Source organism: Diplotaxodon limnothrissa, linkage group LG5 (assembly GCF_057381915.1).
Source record: "Diplotaxodon limnothrissa isolate DT_005_m linkage group LG5, D_limnothrissa_male_GT1.1, whole genome shotgun sequence".
NCBI classification, from domain to species: domain Eukaryota; kingdom Metazoa; phylum Chordata; class Actinopteri; order Cichliformes; family Cichlidae; genus Diplotaxodon; species Diplotaxodon limnothrissa.
Genome location: NC_140600.1, coordinates 28,338,195 through 28,356,130, shown reverse-complemented (window position 1 = coordinate 28,356,130; position 17,936 = coordinate 28,338,195). Strand labels below are relative to the sequence as shown.

The window sequence follows — 17,936 nt, the reverse complement described above, 5'->3', positions numbered from 1 at the left end:
ATTATTTATTTATTGATTTACTTTATTTTAAGCTATTGCAGACAGGACAGACATGACAGAGGGATAGGAAAGGGAGAAAGAAAGAAAGGGAGAGAAGACACTAAAAAAAATCAGCTGGATTTAAATGAAAAGCAAAAAGAAAGTAGCACAATATACACAACACCACAGCAATAACCTAGATAAGTGTAAGTAACAGTAAATACTAAATATTGAATTTTATTGTGCAGCACGTAAGACCGACAGCACACAATGTGTGTGAGCGCGCTTGTATTCAGAAGGTTTCTCTATGTAACGATCGGCTGGAGGGAGTGGGGAGCCGTAGCCCTGCCCCCCAGAGTATGAAGCAGACACGGAGGAGATCCAGGCGTTTTTCGACGTTACAATCAGTATGTAAGCACACAGGTTTTAAAAATCACAAACTGTAATCCATAAAATGCAGTCTGGTCCATAATTATACTTTTGGTAGTGAGTTCATACAATGGGTTTGGTTTTTTTGTTAGCAGGATTACTCAAAACAATAGATGGATTTAGATGACAATCTTTGCAAAAGGTGGAGTTTGATCAAGTTTAAAAGTGATTAACTTCACCAGAGTAGGAACCAGGAAGCTTTGGGAAGACTATTTACCAATATAAAGAGAGTGACTGTGTTTGTGGGTGCTGCATCCTGGAACCTTTGGGCTTGGCAGAGCACGCAGCTGTAAGTGATGTGGCTTCCTGTAGAAGCAACAAGAAAAAAAATCATTAAAAGTTCTACAAAGGTGCATAACTTTCCATTTATCATTATCCTGAGATAACACCTTTTTGACGACGAGAATAAAAAACAAAAGAAAAAAAGCAGTTTGTTGTGAGCTTGGGCTTGAAGTAGCAGTTTACAGTTAGTTAGCACTGTGGATACGATCGAACTCGCTCACATATTTCGCTGAGGGAGACATCAACTGGAGCCTGTTAGTGGATAGGATCTCTTCTCCAGCTCCACCTTCCACACTGCCTCTGCTGACGGTGAACGCTGGATTTTGTCAGGGATACCAAAGCATGACTTTGTCCCGAGGTCCTCAGATGGATTTTCTCCTGTAGAGAGGATTCACAGAGATCAATAACATAACAATACAATACCTTCAAGCTACTAATTTTAACCAAAGAGTCTACATGAAAGATGTAAAGAAGAAAAACTGAGTTATATCTGCATTATTTCTAATGGCCAGCAGGGGGCAACTGCTTAAAAAAAAGTGGAGTTGCAAAGAACAGTATAAGAAAACAGCAATAAGTAAACACTTTTCTAATGAGTTTATACTCTCAGTTCCTATGTTCAAGTTTTACTGAATCCAACAAAATGTTCCTGTTATACGTTTTTTCTTCATTATCGTCAAAAACAATGATAAGCTAGATATGTTTGAGGGTGGATCTGCTCTGTGATTGACAAGTCCCTATTAGAAAAGTACGGTTCCTCAGTCAGTTCCCTTGACATGTTAGACAAATCAGGGCTTTAAAACAGTGGTCCATAAACTGGTCAAAGATGTCACACCGGCCGGGTCCAACAAGCAGCCTGGGATCATCTTGAGAGAGAACAGAACAAAAGGCAGCCAAAACCCAAAGAAGAGGTTTGAATGCTCTTCAGAAAACCTGGAAAACTAATATTGAAGACTATTTACAGAAATTTAATGAAAGCTTGCCGTAGAGAGTTCAGGCTTCATTGAGGAATGGAGCTGGAACCTGATGCCAGCAAAAGACTGAAAGGTGTGTACCCAAAAAAAGAAAATCAACTGTCATATCCAACTGTGCTAGTTGGCAAACGCCTTTAAGTAAAGCTTAGATTACTTATAAAAGAGCCTTTCCCTTACCTGTCACATCTGGGATTTTCCTCACCCTTATAGTCTGCCCCACCCTTATTGGTTTCACCTGTTTTTATTATTCTTGATCTTTATTTATTTTTCTCTTTTTTAATTCGATCATCTCATTAATAAAACCCACTTTCTGCTTGGAATACCTGATTCTGGTTTTGTGTATTTGAATCCTCTTTTTAAAGTATACTATACTACACGCAGCCTGTGAGCAAGCACTTTTGTAACAGTGGGAAGGAAAAACTCCCTTTTAACAGGAAGAAACCTCCAGCAGAACCAGGCTCAGGAAGGGGCAGCTATCTTTATTAGGGGAGGAAGACGAGTCAAAGACACTTTGAATTAACAATTCATTCTAATAAATCAATTGTTAATTCAACATTATAAATTAAACATCCATGGTTTCTGTCAGTTATTCAGAATGACAGGGTGTTAGTCTTAGGCATGTGTTCAATGATAAAAAGAAAATTTCCTTTCTCAGCATGGTTATACGCTTTTGAAAAAGTCTAATAAAAATGGACTATTTAATAACATACAAACCTGTCACTGCAGTGATGGTGAGTGGGTAAAAGTCAGGCTTGAAAGGTTCTGTCAGTTCAACTTTGACGGTGAACGGCTGGCCTCGCCTCACAATCAGCTCATCCTTTGAGATTTTTTTGGTGTGATGTTCAGTGTTGTTGGTCTCACAGTTGAGATTCACTCCTTTAAAAACTGAGACTTAAAATAAAAAGAAAAATTATACAAACTTTAGTTTTGTGCCTCAAAAGGGCAGGGTAACAAATAAACACAATGCTCGTGTGTGATGTAAGCTCTCTGGAGAACTGCATAAAGAAGTCTGCCAATCCTCAGCTGCATTTGTGAATTTTGTAACTGCACAAAAATGATCATCATGTAGCTCTAACCAAAACTGGTTAGTGTCATATCCAGAGGTTGTCTTTTGAAAATAGATGTATGAGTGCTGCCAGGCGTGGAGGATCAGCCTGATGGCTGTCGTCCATGAAGAAAGCCTCTTCTAAAGATAATGCACAAGAAGGCCCGCAAACAGTTTGCTGAAGACAAGCAGACTAAGGGCATGGATTACTCGAACCACGTCCTGTGGTTTGATGAGACCAAGATAAACTTTTTTGGTTCAGATGGTGTCAGGGGTGTGTGGCGGCAACTAGGTGAGGAGTACAAAGACAAGTGTGTCTTGCCTACAGTCAAGCATGGTGGTGGGTTGTCATTGTTTGGGGCTGCATGACTGCTGCTGGCACTGGGGAGCTACAGTTAATTGAGGGAACCATGAATGCAAGCATGCACTGTGATCCCCTTCCTTCAGAAGGGGGGGGGGGATCACAGTCCCCATCATAAAAAACTATGGTGGGGACTGTATATTGGGCCACATTAGTGCAATGTATTATACTAATATACCTGTGAATTATCAATGAGTAATTGTTTTAAACTAATGCATATTGTACTTTAATCAACAAGAGTCTAGATACTGCATAAACATCTAATCAAGTGTTTGTGCCCACTGTGTGATGCTTCCAGGCATTTCCTCATTTTAAATCACATGAGTAATCACAAACTGTAATCCACAAGTTACAGTCAGGTCTAATAATCACACCTCTTGTAGTGAAGTCATGCAGTGGGTTTGGTTTTTTCTTTGTTAGCAGGATTACTCAAAAAATAGATGGATAGCGTGTCCTTTGTCTGCCACGGAGCCAACTCCTGGTGGGACATGCCCAGAACACCTCATGCAGGAGGCGCCCAGGAAACATCCTCGTCAGATGCCTGACCCACCTCAACTGGCTCTTTTCAATGTAGAGGAGTAGCGTCTCCTCTCTGAGTCCCTCCCAGATAGCTGAACTCCCCCTATCTCCAAGGGAGAGGCCAGCCACCCTTCGGAGAAACCTCATTTCCGGCACTTGTGTCCGCAATCACGTTCTTTCGGTCAAAGCTTATAATCATAGTTTAGGTTGGAGTCGTAGATCAACCAGTAAATCAAGAGCTTTGCATTTACACTCAGCTCTCTCTTGACCACAACGGACCAGTGCATCACCAATCCATCTATGGTTCTCCTGCTCCTCTCACTCATGAACAAGACCCCAAGATTCTTAAACTCCGTCACTTGGGTCAGTAACTCGTCCCTGACTGGCAGTGGGCACTCAGCCCTTTTCTGGCTGAGGACAATGGCCTCAGACTTGAAGGTACTGGTGCTGATTCTGATTCTCACCGCTTTACACTCGGCCGCAAACCCCTCCAGTGCGAGCTGGAACCCACCACCTGATGATGCCTACAGAACCACATCATCCACCAAAAGCAGAGGTGAGACCACCCAAGTGGACAAACAGAATCAGTGACAAAGGGCAGCCTTGAAGGAATCCAGTCCCACCTGGAATGAGTCCAACTTATTGCCAGCTATGCAGACCAAGCCCTTTCAAGCCCCATCCATCTCCCATAGAACACCCTGACAGACATGGTCAAATCCCTTCTCCAAGTCCACAAAACACATGTGGACATGCAGACTTGATTTTACACAATTTTATTTCCTATTTGGTTTTTGCACTATGAAAAAAGACTAATTTGACTTTAGACATACTGTACAATCTGGACAAAAATAATTGTCATAAATTTGTACTTAAATTTATGTGACTATTACATATATTATTTTTTACAATATTAAATCAACATCTAGTTACATTTAAACTACATTTACATTGGTTAGTTTAAAGATACCTTTCAGTTCGAGGTAACTTTAAATTTACAAAAAACCTTTGTTTCAGGTCACAAAAACATTATAGCCCCCTACAGATGAAGCAGATGGCACATGTTATCGTGAACCATATATTTCACATCTTTCTTAGTGTTACCAACTCTTGAGGGCAATATCAGGCTCCTTAGCCGCTAAATTCTCCACAGTGTTCACCAGTTACTGGTGCTGAGCAGACAAACCCAATATGACAGCAGTAAAAGTATGACAATTCATTAAAGTTGAAGCTAGACAGACAAAGACAAAGTAAACAAACAAAGTAAAGTTAAGACTCCTGTTTCAGGAAATACATTGATCCATGAACTAAAAAGTGTAAAATCTGGTATGCTTTAGAGTTTTAGTGATATGCAATTTGCATGTTGCTCATTAAACCTGGTTTCAAAAGCTAAGATGGTGATAGCCACAATGTTCAGCATGAGGCTGGTTGCATAACAGTGTCACTTTTCCCTCTGAAATGACTAACAACTACTTTCTGCATTAATCAGGGTAGACAAACCCTTACTTCCAATCGGTGCCCACACCCTGCATTTCACAGAAAAAAATTACGGAACCTGTTAGAGGTCTACTGTTGTTTTACTTCCAAGAACTGAGACCTTTCAAACGTGAGACAGGTAACTTTGAGTCTTTGTTCCTCAAAATTTGTGTCCAGTGGTTGTCCAGTAAACTAAAGCTTTACTTATTAAATACTATCTGTGGTTCTCCATCTGGTTCATTAATGTTAATCCCCTTTCTACAGAGAAACTGGGTTGTAACCGCTGTAAACAATCATGTGGAATCTAAGCTAATAGAAAATTGAAAAAAATTAAAACCTTGAACACCCTGGCACTGCTTGTGTCATGTCTTAGCATGCAGTTCAGCTTCTTAGTTGGTGAATGTAGTCACGCATGAATAGGATGCAATTAGCATGAATCATCTAAAGCTGACTAACCAATAATATTGCCTAATGTTGTATCAGACTATCCCATCTCTCTTTTGGTTCATGTTGACTGACTCAGGCTTTTCACGAAGACCTCAGTTGCTGATATTGGCCAGACACACAGCTCTACGGAGAGTCATGCTAGTTCCAGACTTCTTCCATCTACAGATGATGGAGGCCACTGTGGTTGTTGGGGCTGTCAGTCCCGTAGTAATTTGGATTTCATGGCTTGGTTTGTTCTCTGATATGCAGTGTCAGGTATGGGATCTTTTATAGACAAGTTCCAAATCCTGTCCAGTCAACTGAATTGCCCACAGGTCGATTACCGAAGCTGAAGAGACGTCAGACAGATGATCAGTGGAAACAGGGTGCACCTGAGCTCAATGCTGCCAACTGTGTCATGGCAAAGGCTGTGAAAACTCATGTTATACTATTTATTTATTTAAAATTTATTTGCAAGAATTTCAAGCAAACTTTTTATGACTTTGTAATTACGGAGTATTGTGAATTTAACTCATTTTGAAATGAGGCTGTAACATGATGAAATATAGGAACAAGTAAAGCATTGTGACTATCAGATGCACTGTACAAATAATCCCTGAGATCCAAAAACTCTGCTCTGAAGGCTGAGGGTGAATAGAGGGGCTACACAAAAATCCAATAAATGTCCCCTTAACCCCTAGTGTATCATGTTTCAAACACACAGATTTTCTGTGAGTTTTTGAGACTTCTACATCATCAGTGTGATTTTTGTCATGTATGGAAATTAAAATTAACTTAAAAAAAAAAGTCAGATGGTCCAGTCTGCATTTTTACAAAAAGTGTAATTTTCCTCCAATTATTTTATATTTTAGGCTTTAAGGAGATATATGGATTATTTAGTTATTCCAGTACTGTCAACTAAAAATAAAAAAATCAGTTAAACTGTATCTTTTAAAAGTTTAATATCAGAACATTCCACTTGTCGTTCAATAAGGACCTGGGCTGTGAACCATACCTATATTTCTGTGAATAAGAGGGAAAATTGCTAGATGACGACAGTACAAAGCTTCACGGGACTTCGCACACCAGTTGGTGGCGTAACAGTGGCATTTTCCCCCTAAAGGGACTCACATCTACTTTCTGCATAATTTTGGTAGACACACCTTTCTACAGTGAGAAAAGTAACCTTTCGTTTCCCAGTGTTTGTGCGCTCTGCTTTCAGACCTTATCCACTTGTGGATAAGTGCATTCACGTTTTTTCTTAGCCAACTGTATCCCTAAGATCTCATCAAAACAAGTAACTTGACACATGCATAACCTTATTTTTGGGCAAAGTCACCAAACATTTTAATAGCATTTTAACTTAAATTTGATCTGTAATTCTTCAGACTGTTTTATGTCTCTGTGACCATCAACATTAAAGTTATATTTCATTCCCCATTCTTTCAGGTAGAGGATTCAAAAAGAGTGATTTTGTTTTATTTTGCTTACATAATCTGTTGATGAAGCTGTTCTTTCATTTTAACAGAACTGAAAATGCTGTTTATTTGAGTAAGTGAGATCTATGACATGTTATTTTATGCAGATTACATTGTGTTCTCACAAAAAACAGTGTAAGAAGTCCCACCTCTTAATTATTTTTTTCTTTTGCACACATTTATACTTGTTTCAAAATCCATAGCATTTTTATACCCCCCCCCAAAAAAAAACAACAACAAAAAAAACCCAAAACAAAACAACAGAAACACGCGTAACTGCACAGATACACTAGCTTTCCTGCTGAATGAGGTCTTTGGCTTTCTGCAGGTTGTGATCGATGGCTCCATCTAAGAACTGAACCCAGGTCAGTTCTGACTCCCCACACACGTGACTGGACCTGAACAATGATAAACAGAGTCAATAAAAGAGCATTTTCCTCTCACATCACTCATAGAAAGAAACCAGATTGTCCAACATTGATGTGAACAAGTCATGTTCAGTGTTGCAACCCGAAAAGATGTAACACAACATGATCAGATAAGATCAGATTCTCAGAAACTCCACCCACCTCTTTCTCAACATTCTCTAACACACCCAACTACTTTCCCCGAGGGAAACTGGTTGACAAATTAGACCAGGCACAATCTGCTTTCCAGTTTTATTTTCATGTTATGTTGTAGTGTCACTTAATGTCTAAGAACATTTTGTTTTGACTGTAGTGACTCTTACCTGATGATTTCCAGAACTTTCTTTAGAAGTGCTGCTAATTTACACACCTGTTGAGAAAAAAAAACAATGTCTTTATTCAGGTTCTACGTTTATATATCATGAAGAGAGAAAGAAATTATTTTATCTCCTGCTGAATTTTTAAGTTTGCCAACTTACAAAAGAACATAGAGACTCTCGGCTGCCTTTGGATCATCAACAAGCTCCTTTCATATAGTTTTCGACTGATCCATCACCTTTTTCAAGATCATCCTTACCCCATGAAGCAAGATTACTTTATAACTTTATGTAATGTGTTTTTTCTTCTATATTTCTCATTCTCATCATTCTGTCTCTCTTTATTAAAATGAAACTACCCTAAAAATGAAAGACTGTTCATTTGTTTGTAAGTAAGCAAACTTAGAAATTCAGTAGAGGATCAAATAAATAATTCCCCAACTGTATAAATTCAGACTTGAGTTCCCTCTAAACACTCTGTTTCATAACATGTTTTTTTGGATCAATACGTCAGAGATTGGACATCCTTAATATCGTCATCTCAGGCACACAGCTCTGACTCTAATCACAGAAGTCCCACTCATCTACTGTCCAAACCTTTTATTTGCAAAATGTGGCCAATCAGAAGAAAGTTGCGATAAAAGCAGTCATAAAATAAAACGATTTGTTTTTAAACAGAGGATGATCTGAGAGGCTACACCACAGCCCATAATATGATAAATAAAGATTATAACAGGCCCATTTAAAAGTGTAGTTCCAATACATTTAATTTGCTGTTTAGAAAAAATACAGTCTGAGCTGTGTTCAATACTTTGGAAAAAGAGTGGGAACTGAGAAAATTCAGAAGCACAAATATACTTTTTAGTAAAGTCAAGAATATTCCTTCTTGACCACAAAGAAATGCTCATGCCCTGTTTATATTAACATTTCTTTGTTTGCTCTCAGTGTTAGCTTGTGCAACTGCAGAGTCATAAAATGATCGCTTTTCATGATTGTCAGACATAACAGATTAAATGCTGCTCCCTTATACGTCAAACTTTCTTTCACAAAATGCATGAGGTCATCAGGAGGGAGGGGCAAGCTAGCAATTTTTAGAAAACTGTGTAAGCGGGCAACAGTGGACAAATGGTAGTTTCTCCTACCCATTTACAGCAGTACATATCAGAGCAGGTGGGGGGGGATTTTCAGTTGTTTGGCTCCCTGCGATTCTTTACATTATCTATATGCTGTCTTGTGAAAAAGCAAGGCAGTGAAACAGCGATCAACTGAAGTTAAAAGCTTTTCTGTGCACATCTGACTCCACTCCCCTGCACTCTTGTCACTTTACATACCAGCACAGTTCACATAAATTACACAAGCAGATCAACACCACAGGCCTGGAAACAGCATGACACTCTGAGCAATGATGTTACAACCCGAAGTAAGCTGACTCTAACCAAATATTTGGAGATTTTATAAAAGGTCCACATTTAAAAAATGAAACACTCAGATCACTCAGCTTTTTCAGGTGGCTGACTTTGTGAACTTTTGATCAGAGCTGTAACCAAAACGTTCTTAATCCCATTGGATGAAAGTGTGTCTTACATTGGTTTCGACGCCATTATAATCCATGGGGGGGTAGAGACAAAGGGCCAGATCATCAACGCTAAGGAGAAAAGACAACCAACGACAAAGGTGAGTCTGCATGACTGTGACATCATTAAAACTTGCACCTTAATTATGACCCCAAACACACATTTTGATTTGCATAAAAACTATGGAAACCATAATTATTTATATAACATATAAGAACGTCTGCATTAGCCAAAGAAGTATAAGCATCCAGGGTCTAACTGTTAGAAATTTTGTGCTGTTTAGTTCTTTTTGTTTCTACTAGTGTGAAGTCTTGACCCCTGTGTGTGTGTGTGTATGTTTGTATGCATGTGCCTACCCAGGGCTGATTTCTTTGCTGATATCAGCCAAGTCGTCAAGCTGTGACACGTTCTGGGGAGTGCTGAAGTCACCGTTGGATTTGACAGCTGATTTAAGTTTCCTCAGACAAGCTGCTGCTGCTTTTATCAGTCCCTGGCACGCACCAATCACCTGCCGATCGTTCTCTGACCAGTACATATCCTGGTTCTCCTGCTCCTCTCACTCATGAACAAGACCCCAAGATTCTTAAACTCCGTCACTTGGGTCAGTAACTCGTCCCTGACTGGCAGTGGGCACTCAGCCCTTTTCTGGCTGAGGACAATGGCCTCAGACTTGAAGGTACTGGTGCTGATTCTGATTCTCACCGCTTTACACTCGGCCGCAAACCCCTCCAGTGCGAGCTGGAACCCACCACCTGATGATGCCTACAGAACCACATCATCCACCAAAAGCAGAGGTGAGACCACCCAAGTGGACAAACAGAATCAGTGACAAAGGGCAGCCTTGAAGGAATCCAGTCCCACCTGGAATGAGTCCAACTTATTGCCAGCTATGCAGACCAAGCCCTTTCAAGCCCCATCCATCTCCCATAGAACACCCTGACAGACATGGTCAAATCCCTTCTCCAAGTCCACAAAACACATGTGGACATGCAGACTTGATTTTACACAATTTTATTTCCTATTTGGTTTTTGCACTATGAAAAAAAGACTAATTTGACTTTAGACATACTGTACAATCTGGACAAAAATAATTGTCATAAATTTGTACTTAAATTTATGTGACTATTACATATATTATTTTTTACAATATTAAATCAACATCTAGTTACATTTAAACTACATTTACATTGGTTAGTTTAAAGATACCTTTCAGTTCGAGGTAACTTTAAATTTACAAAAAACCTTTGTTTCAGGTCACAAAAACATTATAGCCCCCTACAGATGAAGCAGATGGCACATGTTATCGTGAACCATATATTTCACATCTTTCTTAGTGTTACCAACTCTTGAGGGCAATATCAGGCTCCTTAGCCGCTAAATTCTCCACAGTGTTCACCAGTTACTGGTGCTGAGCAGACAAACCCAATATGACAGCAGTAAAAGTATGACAATTCATTAAAGTTGAAGCTAGACAGACAAAGACAAAGTAAACAAACAAAGTAAAGTTAAGACTCCTGTTTCAGGAAATACATTGATCCATGAACTAAAAAGTGTAAAATCTGGTATGCTTTAGAGTTTTAGTGATATGCAATTTGCATGTTGCTCATTAAACCTGGTTTCAAAAGCTAAGATGGTGATAGCCACAATGTTCAGCATGAGGCTGGTTGCATAACAGTGTCACTTTTCCCTCTGAAATGACTAACAACTACTTTCTGCATTAATTAGGGTAGACAAACCCTTACTTCCAATCGGTGCCCACACCCTGCATTTCACAGAAAAAAATTACGAAACCTGTTAGAGGTCTACTGTTGTTTTACTTCCAAGAACTGAGACCTTTCAAACGTGAGACAGGTAACTTTGAGTCTTTGTTCCTCAAAATTTGTGTCCAGTGGTTGTCCAGTAAACTAAAGCTTTACTTATTAAATACTATCTGTGGTTCTCCATCTGGTTCATTAATGTTAATCCCCTTTCTACAGAGAAACTGGGTTGTAACCGCTGTAAACAATCATGTGGAATCTAAGCTAATAGAAAATTGAAAAAAATTAAAACCTTGAACACCCTGGCACTGCTTGTGTCATGTCTTAGCATGCAGTTCAGCTTCTTAGTTGGTGAATGTAGTCACGCATGAATAGGATGCAATTAGCATGAATCATCTAAAGCTGACTAACCAATAATATTGCCTAATGTTGTATCAGACTATCCCATCTCTCTTTTGGTTCATGTTGACTGACTCAGGCTTTTCACGAAGACCTCAGTTGCTGATATTGGCCAGACACACAGCTCTACGGAGAGTCATGCTAGTTCCAGACTTCTTCCATCTACAGATGATGGAGGCCACTGTGGTTGTTGGGGCTGTCAGTCCCGTAGTAATTTGGATTTCATGGCTTGGTTTGTTCTCTGATATGCAGTGTCAGGTATGGGATCTTTTATAGACAAGTTCCAAATCCTGTCCAGTCAACTGAATTGCCCACAGGTCGATTACCGAAGCTGAAGAGACGTCAGACAGATGATCAGTGGAAACAGGGTGCACCTGAGCTCAATGCTGCCAACTGTGTCATGGCAAAGGCTGTGAAAACTCATGTTATACTATTTATTTATTTAAAATTTATTTGCAAGAATTTCAAGCAAACTTTTTATGACTTTGTAATTACGGAGTATTGTGAATTTAACTCATTTTGAAATGAGGCTGTAACATGATGAAATATAGGAACAAGTAAAGCATTGTGACTATCAGATGCACTGTACAAATAATCCCTGAGATCCAAAAACTCTGCTCTGAAGGCTGAGGGTGAATAGAGGGGCTACACAAAAATCCAATAAATGTCCCCTTAACCCCTAGTGTATCATGTTTCAAACACACAGATTTTCTGTGAGTTTTTGAGACTTCTACATCATCAGTGTGATTTTTGTCATGTATGGAAATTAAAATTAACTTAAAAAAAAAAGTCAGATGGTCCAGTCTGCATTTTTACAAAAAGTGTAATTTTCCTCCAATTATTTTATATTTTAGGCTTTAAGGAGATATATGGATTATTTAGTTATTCCAGTACTGTCAACTAAAAATAAAAAAATCAGTTAAACTGTATCTTTTAAAAGTTTAATATCAGAACATTCCACTTGTCGTTCAATAAGGACCTGGGCTGTGAACCATACCTATATTTCTGTGAATAAGAGGGAAAATTGCTAGATGACGACAGTACAAAGCTTCACGGGACTTCGCACACCAGTTGGTGGCGTAACAGTGGCATTTTCCCCCTAAAGGGACTCACATCTACTTTCTGCATAATTTTGGTAGACACACCTTTCTACAGTGAGAAAAGTAACCTTTCGTTTCCCAGTGTTTGTGCGCTCTGCTTTCAGACCTTATCCACTTGTGGATAAGTGCATTCACGTTTTTTCTTAGCCAACTGTATCCCTAAGATCTCATCAAAACAAGTAACTTGACACATGCATAACCTTATTTTTGGGCAAAGTCACCAAACATTTTAATAGCATTTTAACTTAAATTTGATCTGTAATTCTTCAGACTGTTTTATGTCTCTGTGACCATCAACATGAAAGTTATATTTCATTCCCCATTCTTTCAGGTAGAGGATTCAAAAAGAGTGATTTTGTTTTATTTTGCTTACATAATCTGTTGATGAAGCTGTTCTTTCATTTTAACAGAACTGAAAATGCTGTTTATTTGAGTAAGTGAGATCTATGACATGTTATTTTATGCAGATTACATTGTGTTCTCACAAAAAACAGTGTAAGAAGTCCCACCTCTTAATTATTTTTTTCTTTTGCACACATTTATACTTGTTTCAAAATCCATAGCATTTTTATACCCCCCCCCCAAAAAAACAACAACAACAACAACAAAAAAAACCCAAAACAAAACAACAGAAACACGCGTAACTGCACAGATACACTAGCTTTCCTGCTGAATGAGGTCTTTGGCTTTCTGCAGGTTGTGATCGATGGCTCCATCTAAGAACTGAACCCAGGTCAGTTCTGACTCCCCACACACGTGACTGGACCTGAACAATGATAAACAGTCAATAAAAGAGCATTTTCCTCTCACATCACTCATAGAAAGAAACCAGATTGTCCAACATTGATGTGAACAAGTCATGTTCAGTGTTCATGCAACCCGAAAAGATGTAACACAACATGATCAGATAAGATCAGATTCTCAGAAACTCCACCCACCTCTTTCTCAACATTCTCTAACACACCCAACTACTTTCCCCGAGGGAAACTGGTTGACAAATTAGACCAGGCACAATCTGCTTTCCAGTTTTATTTTCATGTTATGTTGTAGTGTCACTTAATGTCTAAGAACAGTTTGTTTTGACTGTAGTGACTCTTACCTGATGATTTCCAGAACTTTCTTTAGAAGTGCTGCTAATTTACACACCTGTTGAGAAAAAAAACCAATGTCTTTATTCAGGTTCTACGTTTATATATCATGAAGAGAGAAAGAAATTATTTTATCTCCTGCTGAATTTTTAAGTTTGCCAACTTACAAAAGAACATAGAGACTCTCGGCTGCCTTTGGATCATCAACAAGCTCCTTTCATATAGTTTTCGACTGATCCATCACCTTTTTCAAGATCATCCTTACCCCATGAAGCAAGATTACTTTATAACTTTATGTAATGTGTTTTTTCTTCTATATTTCTCATTCTCATCATTCTGTCTCTCTTTATTAAAATGAAACTACCCTAAAAATGAAAGACTGTTCATTTGTTTGTAAGTAAGCAAACTTAGAAATTCAGTAGAGGATCAAATAAATAATTCCCCAACTGTATAAATTCAGACTTGAGTCCCCTCTAAACACTCTGTTTCATAACATGTTTTTTTGGATCAATACGTCAGAGATTGGACATCCTTAATATCGTCATCTCAGGCACACAGCTCTGACTCTAATCACAGAAGTCCCACTCATCTACTGTCCAAACCTTTTATTTGCAAAATGTGGCCAATCAGAAGAAAGTTGCGATAAAAGCAGTCATAAAATAAAACGATTTGTTTTTAAACAGAGGATGATCTGAGAGGCTACACCACAGCCCATAATATGATAAATAAAGATTATAACAGGCCCATTTAAAAGTGTAGTTCCAATACATTTAATTTGCTGTTTAGAAAAAATACAGTCTGAGCTGTGTTCAATACTTTGGAAAAAGAGTGGGAACTGAGAAAATTCAGAAGCACAAATATACTTTTTAGTAAAGTCAAGAATATTCCTTCTTGACCACAAAGAAATGCTCATGCCCTGTTTATATTAACATTTCTTTGTTTGCTCTCAGTGTTAGCTTGTGCAACTGCAGAGTCATAAAATGATCGCTTTTCATGATTGTCAGACATAACAGATTAAATGCTGCTCCCTTATACGTCAAACTTTCTTTCACAAAATGCATGAGGTCATCAGGAGGGAGGGGCAAGCTAGCAATTTTTAGAAAACTGTGTAAGCGGGCAACAGTGGACAAATGGTAGTTTCTCCTACCCATTTACAGCAGTACATATCAGAGCAGGTGGGGGGGGATTTTCAGTTGTTTGGCTCCCTGCGATTCTTTACATTATCTATATGCTGTCTTGTGAAAAAGCAAGGCAGTGAAACAGCGATCAACTGAAGTTAAAAGCTTTTCTGTGCACATCTGACTCCACTCCCCTGCACTCTTGTCACTTTACATACCAGCACAGTTCACATAAATTACACAAGCAGATCAACACCACAGGCCTGGAAACAGCATGACACTCTGAGCAATGATGTTACAACCCGAAGTAAGCTGACTCTAACCAAATATTTGGAGATTTTATAAAAGGTCCACATTTAAAAAATGAAACACTCAGATCACTCAGCTTTTTCAGGTGGCTGACTTTGTGAACTTTTGATCAGAGCTGTAACCAAAACGTTCTTAATCCCATTGGATGAAAGTGTGTCTTACATTGGTTTCGACGCCATTATAATCCATGGGGGGGTAGAGACAAAGGGCCAGATCATCAACGCTAAGGAGAAAAGACAACCAACGACAAAGGTGAGTCTGCATGACTGTGACATCATTAAAACTTGCACCTTAATTATGACCCCAAACACACATTTTGATTTGCATAAAAACTATGGAAACCATAATTATTTATATAACATATAAGAACGTCTGCATTAGCCAAAGAAGTATAAGCATCCAGGGTCTAACTGTTAGAAATTTTGTGCTGTTTAGTTCTTTTTGTTTCTACTAGTGTGAAGTCTTGACCCCTGTGTGTGTGTGTGTATGTTTGTATGCATGTGCCTACCCAGGGCTGATTTCTTTGCTGATATCAGCCAAGTCGTCAAGCTGTGACACGTTCTGGGGAGTGCTGAAGTCACCGTTGGATTTGACAGCTGATTTAAGTTTCCTCAGACAAGCTGCTGCTGCTTTTATCAGTCCCTGGCACGCACCAATCACCTGCCGATCGTTCTCTGACCAGTACATATCCTGGTTCTCCTGCTCCTCTCACTCATGAACAAGACCCCAAGATTCTTAAACTCCGTCACTTGGGTCAGTAACTCGTCCCTGACTGGCAGTGGGCACTCAGCCCTTTTCTGGCTGAGGACAATGGCCTCAGACTTGAAGGTACTGGTGCTGATTCTGATTCTCACCGCTTTACACTCGGCCGCAAACCCCTCCAGTGCGAGCTGGAACCCACCACCTGATGATGCCTACAGAACCACATCATCCACCAAAAGCAGAGGTGAGACCACCCAAGTGGACAAACAGAATCAGTGACAAAGGGCAGCCTTGAAGGAATCCAGTCCCACCTGGAATGAGTCCAACTTATTGCCAGCTATGCAGACCAAGCCCTTTCAAGCCCCATCCATCTCCCATAGAACACCCTGACAGACATGGTCAAATCCCTTCTCCAAGTCCACAAAACACATGTGGACATGCAGACTTGATTTTACACAATTTTATTTCCTATTTGGTTTTTGCACTATGAAAAAAAGACTAATTTGACTTTAGACATACTGTACAATCTGGACAAAAATAATTGTCATAAATTTGTACTTAAATTTATGTGACTATTACATATATTATTTTTTACAATATTAAATCAACATCTAGTTACATTTAAACTACATTTACATTGGTTAGTTTAAAGATACCTTTCAGTTCGAGGTAACTTTAAATTTACAAAAAACCTTTGTTTCAGGTCACAAAAACATTATAGCCCCCTACAGATGAAGCAGATGGCACATGTTATCGTGAACCATATATTTCACATCTTTCTTAGTGTTACCAACTCTTGAGGGCAATATCAGGCTCCTTAGCCGCTAAATTCTCCACAGTGTTCACCAGTTACTGGTGCTGAGCAGACAAACCCAATATGACAGCAGTAAAAGTATGACAATTCATTAAAGTTGAAGCTAGACAGACAAAGACAAAGTAAACAAACAAAGTAAAGTTAAGACTCCTGTTTCAGGAAATACATTGATCCATGAACTAAAAAGTGTAAAATCTGGTATGCTTTAGAGTTTTAGTGATATGCAATTTGCATGTTGCTCATTAAACCTGGTTTCAAAAGCTAAGATGGTGATAGCCACAATGTTCAGCATGAGGCTGGTTGCATAACAGTGTCACTTTTCCCTCTGAAATGACTAACAACTACTTTCTGCATTAATTAGGGTAGACAAACCCTTACTTCCAATCGGTGCCCACACCCTGCATTTCACAGAAAAAAATTACGAAACCTGTTAGAGGTCTACTGTTGTTTTACTTCCAAGAACTGAGACCTTTCAAACGTGAGACAGGTAACTTTGAGTCTTTGTTCCTCAAAATTTGTGTCCAGTGGTTGTCCAGTAAACTAAAGCTTTACTTATTAAATACTATCTGTGGTTCTCCATCTGGTTCATTAATGTTAATCCCCTTTCTACAGAGAAACTGGGTTGTAACCGCTGTAAACAATCATGTGGAATCTAAGCTAATAGAAAATTGAAAAAAATTAAAACCTTGAACACCCTGGCACTGCTTGTGTCATGTCTTAGCATGCAGTTCAGCTTCTTAGTTGGTGAATGTAGTCACGCATGAATAGGATGCAATTAGCATGAATCATCTAAAGCTGACTAACCAATAATATTGCCTAATGTTGTATCAGACTATCCCATCTCTCTTTTGGTTCATGTTGACTGACTCAGGCTTTTCACGAAGACCTCAGTTGCTGATATTGGCCAGACACACAGCTCTACGGAGAGTCATGCTAGTTCCAGACTTCTTCCATCTACAGATGATGGAGGCCACTGTGGTTGTTGGGGCTGTCAGTCCCGTAGTAATTTGGATTTCATGGCTTGGTTTGTTCTCTGATATGCAGTGTCAGGTATGGGATCTTTTATAGACAAGTTCCAAATCCTGTCCAGTCAACTGAATTGCCCACAGGTCGATTACCGAAGCTGAAGAGACGTCAGACAGATGATCAGTGGAAACAGGGTGCACCTGAGCTCAATGCTGCCAACTGTGTCATGGCAAAGGCTGTGAAAACTCATGTTATACTATTTATTTATTTAAAATTTATTTGCAAGAATTTCAAGCAAACTTTTTATGACTTTGTAATTACGGAGTATTGTGAATTTAACTCATTTTGAAATGAGGCTGTAACATGATGAAATATAGGAACAAGTAAAGCATTGTGACTATCAGATGCACTGTACAAATAAT

General features: G+C 39.0%; 2 protein-coding genes across 2 annotated transcripts; both read right to left on the bottom strand.

Moving 5' to 3' along the window:
* Positions 1 to 6,928: 6,928 nt before the first annotated feature.
* On the bottom strand, positions 6,929 to 9,796 carry LOC146632548 (cyclin-D1-binding protein 1 homolog). The gene is made up of 4 exons (XM_085354467.1): positions 9,618 to 9,796; positions 9,272 to 9,332; positions 7,694 to 7,740; positions 6,929 to 7,361 (listed from the first exon to the last, which is right to left on the bottom strand). The coding sequence occupies exons 1-4, from the start codon at positions 9,794 to 9,796 to the stop codon at positions 7,253 to 7,255; spliced, it is 396 nt and encodes a 131-aa protein (XP_085210593.1). The 3' UTR covers positions 6,929 to 7,252.
* A 2,583-nt stretch (positions 9,797 to 12,379) lies between these two features.
* Positions 12,380 to 15,719, bottom strand: LOC146632547 (cyclin-D1-binding protein 1 homolog). The gene is made up of 4 exons (XM_085354466.1): positions 15,541 to 15,719; positions 15,195 to 15,255; positions 13,617 to 13,663; positions 12,380 to 13,283 (listed from the first exon to the last, which is right to left on the bottom strand). The coding sequence occupies exons 1-4, from the start codon at positions 15,717 to 15,719 to the stop codon at positions 13,175 to 13,177; spliced, it is 396 nt and encodes a 131-aa protein (XP_085210592.1). The 3' UTR covers positions 12,380 to 13,174.
* Positions 15,720 to 17,936: the final 2,217 nt, after the last annotated feature.